The 17,263-nt window shown below is 35.0% G+C and overlaps 1 protein-coding gene across 2 annotated transcripts in view; it reads right to left on the bottom strand.

Moving 5' to 3' along the window:
• Positions 1–17,263, bottom strand: part of Galnt13 (polypeptide N-acetylgalactosaminyltransferase 13) — a 472,574-nt gene that overhangs the window by 163,633 nt on the left and 291,678 nt on the right. For both annotated transcript variants that reach the window (XM_071619398.1, XM_071619397.1), the window contains exon 7: positions 6,527–6,707. In XM_071619398.1, coding sequence (XP_071475499.1) covers positions 6,527–6,707 — 181 coding nt within the window. The remainder of the gene's footprint in view (positions 1–6,526; positions 6,708–17,263) is intronic.

Here is a 17,263-nt window from a genome sequence, read left to right on the forward strand (position 1 = left end):
AATGAACCAAAGAAACCGCTTAGAAGGACAGTCTTTGATAAGCGGATATTTCTAAGGTATTAAAAAAGAGGTTAAGGGACTGGGGTTGTGGCTTAGTGGTAGAGCGCTTGCTTGGCACATGTGAGGCTCTGGGTTTGATCCTGAGCACCACATAAAAATAAACAAAATAAAGATATTGTGCTCATGTATAACTAAATTTAAAAAAAAAAAAAAAAGATTAACAAATGGGGAGTTAACCTTCAAAATAAGTTCAAGGATTTCTCTCTCAATGTGCGGTTTGTCTTTACCAGGAATACAGATCAGATTACAATATTGCCAAAGGAAGGTAATTTTTTCTCAGGTACACATAAATATCTAAAGGTTTGTTTCAAGAGTCTTTCAATTATATTTTCCATTTGTTTCTGCTAAAAACAAGAACATAAGCTGTCCATTAAGAAAAGGAAGAACCACCCAGGGGTTATATAAGGACAGCTGCTTCTAATCACCCTGTCTATTGATACACAGTGAGAAATCCACCTCCCCAAAGAAGGAAAATCAATATTTATAGAACAACCAGCATTTCAAATAAACAGCAATTGTTATGACTATAGTCTCTTTTAAAGTTCTTAAGCTTTTTACCTGTAACCAAAAGGGAAAAAATGCAACCATTTATAATAAGGTGTTCTTTGAAGAGAGATTTCTGTTTACATCAATTTATTTCAAAAGACTTGCTGGGACAAGCATTCTGGCTCAAACTGAAGCAGCCCATTACTAGTGAAACCTGCCTAAGGCTTTAAGAGACTACTGGGCTTTAAGAATCTGTGATGCCATAGTATTTGTAACCTTAAAAAGACAGCAGAAAGCACACTCAACAAATGTTGAAAATCTATTCCTCCACACTATTTCCAAGTAAATATATTTTTCACTTGTACACCCATTTAAGACATGTAATGAGACACCACCTACTCTTTCAGTATTGCCAAATGGCTGTTGGGCATGGGTCCAGATAATTAGAACATATAGTATTATGAAAACATAAGATAAAATTAAGTCGCAAATGTAACTGAGACGGGGATGAAGAACAGGTAGTAAGCATAGATAGTAAATGATTAGGTCCAAAAGATGAGGGTAGATTATCAAAGAAAAGTAAATGGGTTGCTAACACCTTTGATTGCATTTCTCTGCTCAACATACCTCCTGAGATAGACACTTTCCAATATATGTGATTATTCTCTGGGTTGCTGCTTCCTGGCACTTAGGGAAAAAAAAAAAGAGGAAGTGGGAGTCTATAAGAAAGCGAAACACACCTACTCCAGCCTGCACCCAGTTCTGGGCCTGCCTTCTCTCAGGGGAAGTCTGATATCTGCGCCAGGCTTGCTATCTTTCTTAGATAAAACTTGCCAATAGGTTTTTCAGGTGTTTAATCTTCAATACTGGGCAAATGAGGATCTGATCCTGATTTCCAAGACCCATATTATAGCTATTTTAGATCTCATTTTAAACATTAAATGAACTCGGGGTTCATTAGAAAAAAATCCAGAAGTATTTGATATTTAGGAACTTTTGCATCATGTTCCTCCATTAGATAATTTTATTGTCTGCCTAAATCATATTATGGTATTAACCCTGGAGAGCAAAATTTTATTACAATGCACACCTAAGATTAAAAGTGTCAAACCCTAAGCATATAGGTAAGTCAGTAGGGCTTTCTTTTCTGATGGTCAATTCAGAAGAATGACATTCCTGACATATGAAAAGAACTCTTTTGCTCTCTTTTATCAGTGGGTCCTTAACCAGGGCTGGATCAGATGGTAGGACAACGGCTTTTTTCCTTCATTCATTTATTAATTTATTAATTCTAATCATTCAACAACTTTTTTAAGGACTATAAAGTGACAGGAAAGCTGCTATCTACTGAAATATGGATCTCTGAGCAGATAAAGACCCAAATGATAAAAATTAAGACAGTATGGCAAGTGATAACAATGCTTGCCCTGGCATCAAACTTTAGAGAATATACTTTTGGAAGGAAAGAATACCCATGTAATGGGAAACCTGATACATCCACAAAACCAATCAATAAAGTGGACAGGTATTATTTGTTCAAAGGCACTGGAAAGAAGCAGAGTTGTTATCATAATTCAGTTCACAAAGGTCTAGTACTTAGACACTGAGTTTTGGGCAACTGTGTAAGTGGAGAATAAAATTTGGTAATTGAAGTCCTAGAATAAAAAAAGCAGAATCTCCTTACAAAATATAATAGAAAATTAACAGATACCCAGATGTTCTTCCAGAAAGAAACATAACAATTTCCTTGGTCAAAATGCTAAGCAGGTTTTAGGGACTCAATATAAAATCTTTTACACTCTTTCGAGTTTTTCACAACCATACAAGTTTGTGTGCATATTATAGTAAAGGGTACGATTCTAAGTGTCACTGTGAAGGTCTTTATGTCCCCCTCACCATATACCCACCAACTTCTCTCTTCACAAACTTATTCATGACCCAAGGAAATGCAAAATTAGAAACTGGAAAATTCTAGGGAATAGCAAAGAAATGTATAATTTTCATTTTAAGTTACAGAAAATATCAGAATCTATAGCCTAAATAAATCGTGGCAATTTTTTTTTTCTCATAAAAAATGACAGATTCCTGACAACCTGAATAACCCACTTTATCTGTTTTTGAATGACCTGAAACCTGCCTCCGGCTAGAATTGTTTTTAGGCATCCAGCTCTAGGTTCTGGCCTACTTTTACTCTTTTCCACTGAGAAGCAATGCACTGTTTCATGCTTTTGTTTTTCCCTTTTGCCCACTCTGGAACAGGCTAATTCCATCACATTCAGGAATGCTGTCTTAGATACAAGCATAAATGCCCCAAAGGATGTTCCTGGATATTTTCAGCACATTCCCCAAGCGCCATTTTTCTGTTTTCTAAAATACCTTCTGGATTAAGAGAGCCCATTTTAGAATAATGACCTTCCTCATGATATTCATTATACTATAAACATTATCCTTTTCAGCATACACAAACCATCTCTGCTGAGAAAAACAAAGTTACTAGTTTCAGACACCATTTAAACTCTAAAAGCTGCCGTTCCATCATAGTTTCAGAAATGATTCATTTATCTGTCTTTTTAACTCAATGAAAAATTATGTAACAGATGAATGTTGGGGCTCAGAGAACAATACCCTCCATATAAGGAGGTATTGTGGAATAGTAGCACCCACTTCCTGCACAAAAAATCTTAACTGGGCTTCTCCAGAAATCTTCCCCATGGCTGATTTTAGGACTGTCAGCAAAAGAGTCTCTACAAAAGAGTTCAATGTAGATAAACTTATATTTTCATGTTGCTGCCCTATTTTACTTTGCCGCTAGCCTAGAAAAAATCAGCATTCCAGGTGCTGGACACCCCCTTACTAAATTTTTCACAAACATTTATCCAGTATAATAGTTTGTAGAAATGTGTAAACAAGGCCTCTGGCCTTGAGCTGGGACTTCATAGAGATGTCTACATTTCTAAGATAAGAGAAGTCACCAACTGGGCTCCATAGTAACAGCTGGCAGGGGGAGGAAAATAAAGGGGATAAAAAGCTCTCCCCTTCTCAGGTGTTGTCCTTGAAGGGTTATCTTGCCCAGAACAGTGAAAGAAAAAGCTGCTTTTATGTGAACTTCTGCAGACTGTGAACTTCTGAGCCCCTCCCTTACATGCTGGGTATAAAATTCTGAAACTACCTGAACTCTGGGTTCAGGGGATTGATTACAGCAAAAGCTGGGCCCTCTGAACCTGGCTGCAGCCAAATAAAACTCTTTCCCGCTATCTTTGGAGCCTTGCCTCATCTGTCCCTACAACAATGGTATGCTGAGCAAGTTGATGTAAATGAAATTAAAAGGCCTTAGAAAACAGCTCAGAATCAAGGTTTCTGTAACTTTGTCTTGTACTTGCCGTCCCAGCCCCTCTGCTAAGACAGGGAGAACTTCTACGAAGTTCCCTTATGTTCTATTCCTGCCAAAGAAGAAACGAATAACTATGGTCTTTTCCTGAGCTTTGTCAACTGAACTCATATTGCAGAAAGAAAGATTAAAGACTCTTCATCATCAACACATCTGGACAGACTTGTCACAAAACACACTTCTCTTTCAGTCCTGTAGATAATCCACTGTGCCTTGTGCAGGCCCAACAAACTTTCTCCCAGGCCATTCTGTGTTCGCTAAACTCATTGAGTTCCCCTAAAAGTCACTTACTGTCCCCCAACTGTCCTCATTTTCCCCATCATGTCTAGAAAAAGGGTACATAAGTTTGTAAATCATGTGGTCCTAATAGGTAATAACTCTCCTGGATCCCACTTATCATGCTGATTTTTTTCCCCTTTTGCAAGTTAATAAATTTCCAAGGCTTTTCTCTTATTTAATCTGTTTTTTTTTTGTTTTTTTTTTTTTGGTCAGTTCATTCCAGCAAATCTTCAGAGGGTAGAGTTGGAAATCCCCTTTAACCCTATACTGATATAATTTTTCACAGTAATATTCATTGTAGAGGAATATAATGCATATATCCACAATTATTCTCAATCACTGGTATTCCTAAATGTAAGTTGTATATAATCACAAGTAACACATGTCCTTCCTCCATTACTCCACTTCCTTATTCATATTTGAGCTTATATTATTTCTGTAAGGGATGACTTGAATTCAAAAAGTATCATCAAAAGAAAATGAAAAGGTTACATAAATGTCACTGCCTTGGTAAAAATTTAACATGTTCTTACTGAACTTAGCTCCTTGAACATCTGGTCTATATTTCTGCTGTAAAGAACATCATGTCTATTCGTGAAGCTATGTTCTTGGCAATAACTTCTTGATATAGAAGAGGCCTGAAAGCATTTGAAAAAGTCCTTCTAATCAAACATTTACACATATAATGGCCTAATTTTCCTTACTTGCATAGAATTCTGGGTCCTATTGTGAAAGCTCATATTGTTTTCTTCATATTTATTTATAAAAGAAGAATTTAATTGCCTTATACATGACTTCAGAAATGATATCATGTAAATTAGAATCCAAATTGACTTTTCTAAGTCATGTAGTAGATTATATTAGAGAAAACAAGGTATAGGCATGGGTATTTTTTGTTGTTGTTATAGTATTTTAGTCAGCTTTTGCATTTCTATGACTAAAAGATCTGACAAGATCAATTTTAGGGGAGGGAAAGTTTATTTCCAGGCTCATGGTCTCAGAGGTCTCAGTCTATGGACAGCAGGCTCCATTCCTCGGAGCTCCAGTTGAGGCAGAACATCATCACAGAAGAGTGTGGCAGTGGGAAGCAGCTCATGTGGTGATCAGAAAGCAGAGAAATACTCCACTCCACTCTCCCAATTCAAAATATATACCCCAGAGCCACGCCCCCAGTGAATCACTTTCTCCAGCCACAGCACACTCCCCTCTAGTTACCCCTCAGTTAATCCCATTAAGAATAATTCACTGATTAGTTAGGGCTATAACCCAATTATTTCTTTTCCAAACCTGCTTGAATTATCTTATATCTGAGCTTTTGGGGGATACCTCACATCCAAACCATAGCATATGGGTTATATAATAACACTGATGACCACTAAGCCTACATATTAAACCATTGAAAACAAAATGCTTACAACTATGTTATAAATATAGTTGAATTTCTGCAATTTATCCTTTATCTCCTTGTCTACACTTGGAAATTTGACAGGCAACCTTTCTCTTGTATAAGTTTCTCTTCTATCTTTACATTGTTTCTTTTTTTAATGCCTTAGTTTTATAGCTTTTTTGGAAATATGTAATGTGGCTATTAAATAAAAACTATAAAATTACAAAGAATTAATATAGTAATAATTCCATTCTATTATTAGTTTTACTATGCTATTATTCTTCCAAAACATAAATTTTAATGTTTAAGACATATTCTGTCTTGTTTCTAGAAAAATATATCATCCTTCCTTAATCAGATTTAAAAAAAATAAGGCATTATGAAACCATCTTTGCTTAAACACAAACATTTTTACTCATTTCTTTTTTCTTTTTTTTTGGTACTGGGCATTGAACCAGGGGATAACCACTTAGCCACATCCCCACCCCACCCCCCTTTTATGTTTTATTTAGAGGCATGGTCTTGCTGAGTTGCTTAGGGCCTCACTAAATTGCTGAGGCTAGCTTCAAACTTGCGATCCTCCTACCTCAGGCACCAGAGCCACTGAGATTACAGGCATGCACCACCACTCTCAGCAAATTTTTACTCTTAAATTAACCTGATAAATGTCAATTAAATTTGGATATCTCTATGTACTGCTTGCTTTATTTGGATTGAGGGAAATAAAGGAGAATATAGAGATATTAACTTTCTCATTTTAAATTAAATTGTGTAGTACAACTTTCCAAGACATTTTTTCTGCAACATATGGTAATAAACACTATTTTATTTAAAGTAGTAGAAAAATAGGAATAGTGAAACACACATTGAGCATGTTTAAGTTTTTGTGTTGCTTGTAGAAGAAGAAAAATGTAAGAATTGCATACCTGGGGATATGATATAGAAGAAATCTTTAAATTCATCCATCCAAACTTCTGCCAGTCTCCTATTGTTCTTGTTAATGACATGACCAGTGCCACCAGGGAAAGTATAAGGGGTTGCCTTCCGAAAAACATGACCAACGTGGGAGCAAGTTACAATCTCCAAAGAGCCTCCACATTGCCAAATCTGGAAAAAGAGAAATCATTGTTTAACAGTTACTATCAAGAATGCAATAATAATGTATACGAAATAATTGAAAATTTGACAAATATTCAGATATTATATGTTTCAAGAAAATATTACATATATGCAAAATCTAGAATTAGCATACTTACATTTGGCAAGAAATGCTACTTTGGAAAATCATAATATACTGGTAGCTTTGGAATCATGGCGGTAAGATGTAATTGCAATAATGTCATTTTATTAGACAATCTAATTTTTTGTAGTTAACATAATTGCTATTTAATACATATTTGGTATCCAAAATTTTCAATGACAACTCTTGGAAGACATATTATATATTTCTTAATGTTCTGGGATTTACTATGCAGCTGAGGTTAAGAATTATGTAAAGTATCCACAAGACATTTATTTCTATAAAATTTTATTGTATGGCCAAAGATGCACATACACACATACACAGACACACACACACACACACACACACACACACACACACACACAGAGTTGGCCTTCTATATTCATAGATTATACATCTGTGGGTTCAACCAACTAATGATTGAAGATATTAGAGGTAAATCTCATCTGTACTGAATATGAACATAAATTTTACTTGTCAGTGTAACAAATGTCACAGACTTTATATTGTATTAGGTATTATAAATAATCTAGGATGATTTAAAGTACACAGGAGGATACGTATAGGTTATATGCAAATGCTATGCCATTTTATATAAAGGGCTTGAACATCTGCAGAATTTGGAACCCATGAGGGGTCTTGAAACCAACCTTCCAAAGTGGAATACTAAGAGATGTGTGTACACACACACACACATACACACTTACACATACACACATCCTACTACTACTTACACATACACATTCATATTACATATATATATTACATATATACTGTAAGTTTCTTAAGGAAAAGTAATAGTTATTGCTATATGGAATTTCAATAACAGCTTTAGACTATTACTAAAGTCATTTTTATTTCATAAATATGATTTAAGAAGAGTTGCTTTTTTAAAAAAAGTCCTCCATTAATATGTAAAGTTTTATTATGTTATGTATAGGTTCAATTTTTTTTTTTTTTTTTGTAAAAGAAAAGGTTTTCTCCAATTGGCCCTTCAAGTAATGTTAGGCTTAGAAGAAGGCTTCTATTGGGCCTGGGATCCATTAATAGACATCCAAATTTTACCACAAGATGAAACATGATAATAAAATATCAGCAGCAATGGTTTATGAATTTTAGGTAAATCTATATTTTTTTTAAAATTTTACTGTTATTTAAACTGTAATGTTAGCAGGAGGTTCTAATCAAACATTGAAATATTAAACAAGAAAAAGAAGAAAAATGAAATTCATCATTCCCCTCAAAAGATAGGCAATTAAATAATCAAAGTATTTAATTAATTTCTAACATGAAATCTATAAGCCTTCTCATAATTACAAATAGCTTTATATTCTTAGAATTAAAATGGAGAAAGTTGGTCTCCACTTATCAAATCAATACTTGCATAGCAGTCTGGATCATATCTCTTATGTCTTTTTTTTAAGGATGTCACTAATTTATTCACCCCCTTGAAACATCAATCACTTTCCTAATTTCTTGATTATTTCTCTCTTAATATAACATCTTCTCAAATCATCTATCTTTCAAATAGTTAAAAAGTAAATAAATGAATAAATAAAATTACAAAAGAATTTTAAAAATCAGCATTTGATCCACATCTGTATTCAGCATACCTCAGTTTTGCTTCCCTTCACTGTAAAATAATATAAAATATATCCTCTGATACATGTTATTTACTTTCCATAATTTACACTCTATTAACTGTAAAATGCTTCTTATTTCTACAGCTCCTCCAAAATTGGTATTGTAAAAATTACAATTTTTTTTCCTTAGATGCATTATTTAGTAGATTCTTTTCTTGGATTCTCCTTTTCCTCCTCCTACTTCATTGTTTATCTACCTTCTCTTTAAATTTCTATTCAAATGTTAGCTTTCATCTCTCTTTGTACATTCAGTGGATGGTCTCAATTTGCTCCTGTTATGTACATGTGATCAGAATACTAACAACCTCAATATTTACAACTCAGCCTAGACCTCTCCTCCAGGATTCAAACTTGTGTATCCAAACATTAACTTGGCACTTCCACTTGCTTGTCTCAGAGATATCCAAGCAGCTATGTCCAAAGTGGAATCATACAGTCATTCCTTTTGTGTCAGCAAGGTTTTATTTTATTTTATCCCATTATGTTGTTTTAATTTATCAATGAATAGTGTCAGTGTTTTCCCAGGGGATCAAACAAAAATAAACAGTAAGACCAAACTACATGTTATCGTTGATTCCTCTCTTCCATTTCTCATATGCATTTCCTGAACAAACCTTATTGTGGAACCATCTGTAAAACAATTCTCTGAATATCCATCTTTCCCATTCCACTTGGGCTGTTATAACAGAATTCCATAGACAAAGGCCAGGCAGTAGTTTAAACAAGAGGAGTGTTTTCCTCACTGTTCAGGAGCCTGGGAAGACCATGATCAAGTTGCCAGCATGATCAGTTTCTAATAAGGGTGTTGTTCTCCCTGGCTCACAGATGGCCACCTTTTTGCTGTGTCCTTACATGATCACACACACACACACACACACACACACACACACAGACACACACACACACAGATTGAGGAAGAGAGAGCAAGCACTGCAGTTGGGTGGCTCTTCCCCTTCTAAGAATATCAATGTTACTGGATTTGGGTCCCACACAATAATCTCAGTTAACTTTTACAAGCCCAAATAGAATCTTATAGGCTTTTAAAGTTTCAACATATGAATTTGGAGGGCACATGTTTCAGTCCATAGCACCACTTCTCCATTTCCAATGCCAACACCCCTGACCTAATAAACATATTTGTATGCCAACTGTAATAGACTCTTAATTATCTTGCCACTTTCACCGTTTCTGTCTTACAATTTGTTTTGTTATAAGAAATCAAAGTGGTCTTTAAAAATTTAATCATTTCATTTCATTCCCTGTTTAAATTCTTCAATGCCTTTCCATTGCACTGTGCATATAAACAAAATCCTTTAGCAGGTTCTCTAAGATCCCAATATGAGTATCTCCCTCTGTAAATGCACATGGTGATATTGGCCCTTTGCCATTTCTTACAATAATGTATCACACGGTTTTTCACACAGCAAAGCCTCAATAACTGCTTCTCTTCTTCTTCTATTAATATTCTGGCAACTTTGGATGCTTATTTCTCATTCTTATCTCAGCTGAAAACACTACTTCATCAGACAGACCTGTATGCTGCTTGAGTGAAATGACCAAATGAATGACAAAAATTGACTAGCAAGTTTAATTATGAAAATTATGGCAGAATTATGAGATTTAAATAGAAATATTTTAGGAGGATTTTAAATTAGATTATTGAAAATATTTTAAAATATCAAATTAGGTGAAATAATTTAGTGAAATGATATATGTGCTGTTCCACAGGTCTTGGGAATTGAGGAAATTCTTTGGATGTCACAATAGAACAAAAACAATATAGAAATGTTTGGTGGTTCATGGTGACTGAAGGATCCAATCAAAGATGATAACACAATCATACACTAATCTCTCTTTTTTTTAATAAACAAACTTTAGTGAAATAATCAGGCACTTGTACCAGCACCAGGACTTTCCAAAAGGTGCCTAGAATTCAGAACATATAAGACATGGTTTGTTGTAGATGAGAATTTACATAAGGTCTTCTTATGATGAGGAATGCAGAGTTAGTGGAGTAGCTGTTCCTACTTGCTATGGGTTAGACACAAGTAAATAGCTTCTTTCCTTCATCACAAGCTAAACAAGGAGCTAAGTGAGAGAAGGCAAGAGGGGCATTTCACTCTCAGGTAGTTACTTGCTGAACAAGTATCACTAGACTGTCTTAGTGCTGTCATTTGTATGGAGCAGAGTATGTACAGAAATTTTGGGGGCACAAGTTCTTCCCCTCAACTGTCGGAGAAAAACATGACCCTAGTAAAATAGGTACAGAATTCTGAAGGTGGCATTGGAGTTATTGTACAGCTTCTTTGCAAAATAATTAGGTCTAGTAATGAAATGATGCTGGGAAGAAGGGATCTTTAACAGCAACTGGTCAAGAACTCAATGGTCTGGGCTCTAAATAGCATGGATCATAGAAAAGAAAGAATGAGCTGTGGGACAAGAAATGTGGCAGATGAGCAACGAAATGAGAAAGGCAGTTGAGGACCCTATGTTGTGAGAGAAAGACTAAAATCTTGGTCTTCAAAAGATCCTTGGATAACATAAGGGATAGGGTCTGAAGATAAACACAGTTATAAGGAAATAAAAACTGTGTATGGAAGATAACCATGCTGGTGGAGGCCATTAGTGCAGGTAGAAGCACACAGAGCCAACAATGGGCAGTCATCATTCTTTAACCATCCCTTGGGATCCTAAATACTGGTGGTGGGGAGGCAAGTCCAAATCCATGCTCTTCCCCAAGCTCCTCTGTCATTATGAGCCTGGGGAGAAAACAGAATGTCAGCTACATAGTGTTTATGAAGTTTTGGTTTCAATATGTGAAAATAACCATAAACTCTAGTATCTGTCCTAAATCTGGGAAGGGCTGATCTTAGAGCATATAAACAGCTGGAGGAAAAAAAAAAACATTTAAAATTCAGACTGTACTGTAAGTCCTCTTACATATAAACCAGTGATTGACAGCTGTACTCAGAGTTCCTTATTTGCCTTTTTTGCAAAGACAAATCAGCACTGTGGTTGTGTGAGATGCCTAGAGCTCTATATTTCTACCCTGTAATTTCTTGGGCCTACCACAGTTTGTGGGCTTCTGGGATTTACTATATCAGGGCTCAAAACATGATGTCACAAAATATGGCACTTTGGCAACTGAGAAAATTGTAGAAACCAGAAGATCACTCTCATTTTTTCCTTCCTTATTCATCTGAAACATGGTGTTTTAGTTAGCTTTTTGATGCTGTGGCCAAAACACCTGACAAAAACAAGAGGAGGAAGAAAAAGAGGTCTTAGTCCTCAGATGGCTGACTCCATTGTACTGGGCCCTGTGGAGGCACAGTATCATGGCAGAAGAACATGACTAAGAAATGCAGTTCAGTACATGACAAACAGGAAGAGATAAAGAGAGAGCGCTTCACTTACCAGGGACAAAATACAAACCCAAAACCATGCCCATAGTGACCCATCTTCTCCAGCCACCTAACTGCATACATTATCACCAGGTTAATCTACAGTAGTTAAAATTATTAAAATCCAATTATTTATCCTCTAAACTGTCTTGTATGGTCTTACACATGAGCATTTGGGGGACACCTCATACCTAAACTATAACACACAGCAATATGGAATTCTCTGACACACTCATCTGAAAGCCAGTCATAAGACACTTGTTCTAAAGGAAGTCTTGTCTTGTATCCCAAGTCCAAGAAGAATGTGAGCATATCAGCCATGTTACATCACTCCAACTCTTCTTTCTTATCTATTTCCAGATCGTACCATTTTAATCCAATCATGCTTCCACATAATTGTCCATTTTCATTGATCCTAAATATGAAAATACTCAGTATTCCATTACCTTTGTGCCTTCAGTTCTGCAATCTCCCTTGTTTTACAGTACTTTGGTTAAATACTTCAAGGGTTCTTTTTTTTTTTATTGGTTGTTCAAAACATTACAAAGCTCATGACATATCATCTTTCATACATTTGATTCAAGTGAGTTATGAACTCCCATTTTTACCCCAAATACAAATCGCAGAATCACATCAGTTACACATTCACAATTTTTACATAATGCCATATTAGTGACTGTTGTATTCTGCTGCCTTTCTAATCCCCTACTATCCCCCCTCCCCTCCCCTCTCATCTTCCCTCTCTACCTCATCTGCTGTTGTTTAATTCTCTCCCTTGTTTCCCCCCCTTTCCCCTCACAACCTCTTATATGTAATTTTGTGTAACATTGAGGGTCTCCTACCTTTTCCATATGCTTTCCCTTCTCTCTCCCTTTCTCTCCCCCCACTCATCTCTGTTTAATGTTAATCTTTTCCTCATGCTCTTCCTCCTTGTTCTGTTCTTAGTTGCTCTCTTTATATCAAAGAAGACATTTGGCATTTGTTTTTTAAGGATTGGCTAGCTTCACTTAGCATAATCTGTTCTAATGCCATCCATTAATCTCTTCTGTTTAGTGTTATCAGTTATGAACCTTGTGATAAGTGAGGAAATAAATTTTCCCCTACACTCTGAACCTACACACACAACAGAGAATGAAATCTGGTTGGAAATCTTTTTAAATGGGGTTTCAATGCTCTCCTTTCCTCTTTAATTAGCAAAGGTGAGTATGTATGGAAGTGCTGATTTTATATTACCATCCTAACTTGCAATGAGAGTTTGAATGTATATGCACTGACCCAATGCCTAATAATGGATGTTGACTTACAAAACTTAAGGAAAACCTACCTTTGATTTTAACTCTTAGAAATGAGATAGATCTCAAATATATCTGGGAGAGACACATAGAGGTGGTAATAAATGTTCCATAACTTAGTGAATGTTCCTTCTCAACTGCTGACTGGGAATAATGTGAGTACTTCTCTCAACCACCATCTGTGCTCAAAGAATATGTTGATAAACTCATATTGCATAGTTTAGGTAAACTTCTGTCCAAAATTTGAAAGTGAAAAGATCAAGGTAGGAACACATAAGAAATATGAATCACCTAGGCTGATACCTGCTCATAATAACACTGAATAAGTAGCTGCGAATAGTGGCCCCAGCCTGTAATCCCAGCAGCTCAAGAGGATTTCAAGTTTGAGACCAGCCTCAGCAACTTAGCAAGATCCTTTCTCAAGAAAAGAGGAGGTGCTTGGGGTGTATCTTAGTGGTAGAGCAACCTGGGTTGGTTCTTAATACTGTAATACTCCTACTTCTACTCCTACTATTATTACTGCTACTGAATTAAGTAACACAAAATTAAACATTTCATTGATAAAACATTATAATTGCTTAACATTAATTGATCAAAATTTATATGGTTAAATGTTAAAGTAAATAGAACTTAAATTGAGTAGTAGCTCCAGTGACTAACATGATAATTTACCTTAGTTGTACCTTCAATAAATATAGAAAGTTAGAAAAGAAGGAAGTGATAGTATGATACATTTACTAAGAACTTGGGCTATGAAATAAGCAAAAGACATATTCTATTGGCCCTGTTACTTATTGTCTATGTGTATTGTGAAAATTACTTACGTGTTCAAGGGCTTAATTTTCCCTTTGGAAAGTAGTCATAGTAATAGCCACATCCAAGACTATAACAAGATTGTGTGTTTCAAGCACTACAAGTAGCACTTAGAATAGATGACGTAAAAAGATACCTTGCCTGTCATTTTGTTGTTGTTCCGAGAAATCAATACTGTTAGGGAAATCAACTATTCTTGCTCAAATATGTGTATTATTGAAGAATCTTCCATTTCTTTAAAATTATAACTATTATATTATTATAATAATATATTATATTTTATATTAATAAAATTAATATTTATTATAATACTGCCTTTAATATATATATATATATATATATATATATATATATACACTTTATTATTATAGTACTGCCTTTCTTTAAAAGTATAATATGTCTAAGAGTTTAGGTACACTGTAAAGAATTTAAAAGAATAGCCATTTAGTTGCCCATTAGAATTCTACATTTTGCTTTCTGAAATTATCTCCCAATGTCTGAACAGCAGTATAAACTGAATAAAAACATGCTGTGTCACCCCTATGAACAGGTGATGCAGAACTCCTGTGTATGTTCAAGCATATCTGATTGTTATTTTCTAGGCTTCCAGCAGATTAATATTTATACACTATATCTCTCTCAAGTAAATTTGACCATGTATGAAATACAAACTGCTCCTTTTCCTTAGAGAATTGAAGCTAGTTAGTTATTTGTCTTTGTTCCCAGATATTTTTATGAGAGTCTTTTGATGATAGAGAAGGTTGTTAATCAAAATGTAAAATGCCCATTGCTCATTTGATTATCTACTTGATTTTCTTCCTCCCGCTAGGAGGCAATTAACTAACATACATTATCTTTTTCATGTTTTTCTGGCACCTACATCAATGACATTGTAATTAAGGATCAGAAACTTCATAAGTTCCAACTTTGCAATCTCAGTTCTAATGCTGTTATTATTTCTAACGTTACAGCTGTTGTGTCAAATTCATGCAGTTGCATGTACTCATACTATTATTTATCTGCTTTCCCAGTACTATTTTTGGCAGAAAGCCATTGTTTAATACAGCCTTAATGATAAAAGCAAACAGTAATATACAATGGAGACCATGTGGCACAAAGGTCTTGAGTGTAGCCTACAGCTCTCAAGATGATATCCTGCCCTGCCTCTCACCAGCTAGGTACCTTGGTTACTTCATCTTTCTATATGGTACAAGTTTTAAATAGTAAAATCAAAATAGAAGGATCTACCCCAAAGAGGAGCTTTGATGATTAAGGTAAACCAGTCTGTATAGGGACAGTTAGCCTTTATGTGGGACATGGATTAAAACAGAAAAATCAAGTTTCACAGAGTTAGTGGAATAATCCAAGAAAGAAGTAATAATGATAATCCTACGGTTATGACAAAGAAATAGAGAGGGAGACAATAAGCTGACACAATTTGTGAGGATTAAACTAAACCTTAGTGTATGTATTTCCATTACCTATTACCTCCTTTCTATTAGGTCCAGCTCACATTTTTTCCCCCAATGAACAGCTCTTGACTCTACTTGCTTTTAATGATCTCAGTCTTCATGGATTTCTAACACTATGAACCAACTTTGTCACATCAATTCTGTAGTTTTTCCTCTTGCTAAATGTTTGTATATGTGTTTACATAAAAGCTTCTTTATACATGCACACATACTTATATATATTTTACATATGGCCTTATGTATATTAGTCTTATATACCAACCACATTATCTCTTTGAGAAGAAGCACTACATGCTTCACGATTTAAAATTGAGATACAATTTACCTGTAGTAAAAAATCAGAACTTAAAGATACCATTTAATCAGTGTGTCCTAAGTTTAAAAGAAATGTTTATTATGTAAGTGTTCAATATGTACTGATATGTTAATGTAATAAATAAAATATGAAAAAAATTACATGATGTATGTAAAATATGTATGTCATGCAGTTGAGTTAGGAACAACAAGTACAGATTTCTTTGTGTTGGCAAAGTGAAAACAAAAGCAAGATAAAAACACTGTTTGTTTGAAATAATTCCTATCAGCACTTTGACTCTCCTTTGTTTACATGTATCTAATTAAACTGATGACGAATTCTTTAATTCTTACAAGTGAACAAAGTCTGAAAAAAGCCTCCATTGAGATCCTGAATGCACATGATAGTTAATAAGTTGAGATAAACACAAGAGGCATGATATAATTATACAAAAGGGGCAGATTTGGGATTCTGTAGGCATTTTCTCTTCATCCTTGTAATGAAGCTCGCCAATTATTCCTCATAGTTATTTTGAGTAGAAATGCCTTAAGAGTTTTGTTGACACCGTCTACTTTTCATTGTACTGTGTAGTTGAGGGGATGATCCAGGAGGTATCACTAGAGCTGGAGACACATCTTGATGTGATGATAATATTTCAAGATGTAGAGTCATCCACACCAAGCTTCTGTGGTCTTTAAGTGTTCACTTGCCTGTGACCACAGGGAGATTCCACATGCCCCAGGACTCCTATTTTTCCCCCTGTAGTACTAAAAATCTAACCCAGGACCCTGTGCATTAAAGGCAACACCTCATTTACTGATGTTATACCACCTGCCCGGTTGAATGCTGTTTTGAAGAAGAATTATTTGTAGGAAAGAGAAAAGCATAAAATTTGAGATTAGAAAGCTGGATTCTGATTTTGAAATAGACACAGATTGACTGTAAAATTTGGATTACATTACTTAATCCTAACAATCCTTAGAAAATTCACATGTAAAAGAAGAGGGAGTAAGGTTGATGATGGCTGAGATATTTTAACAATTATTTCTACGATTCAGATTAGTCTCTTGACATCAGGTATACAGACCATATCAGAGATCATATGCCTAGATAAAAATGAAAAAAAAATTCAAAATTTGTGTCAATATTTTCCTACTTAGGTAAACATACCTTAGATGGATTGGAAGAGGAAGAAAGAATACTATTCTCTGATGAAGAAAAAGCATGAAAAAAAATGGCCCTGTGAACATTCTGTAAGGAAATACATTCTCCACCTCAAGTTATGTGAGTTGCCTATTTAATTTTTAACTTTTATTTTTTTGTGATGCTGGGGATCGAATAGAAGGTCTTGTGCATGTGAGGCAAGCACTCTACCAACTGAGCTATATCCACAGCCCAGTTGCCTATTTTAGAAAGTTTATAAAGGTTATAGAAACAAGGAAACTACAAAAGCACTTTTGTTCTCCAAGAGATGTTTTCAAGAGCTAGTTATTATACATTAGGG

The sequence above is a fragment of the Marmota flaviventris genome, chromosome 11 (genome assembly GCF_047511675.1).
Source record: "Marmota flaviventris isolate mMarFla1 chromosome 11, mMarFla1.hap1, whole genome shotgun sequence".
In the NCBI taxonomy this organism is placed as follows: Eukaryota; Metazoa; Chordata; class Mammalia; order Rodentia; family Sciuridae; genus Marmota; species Marmota flaviventris.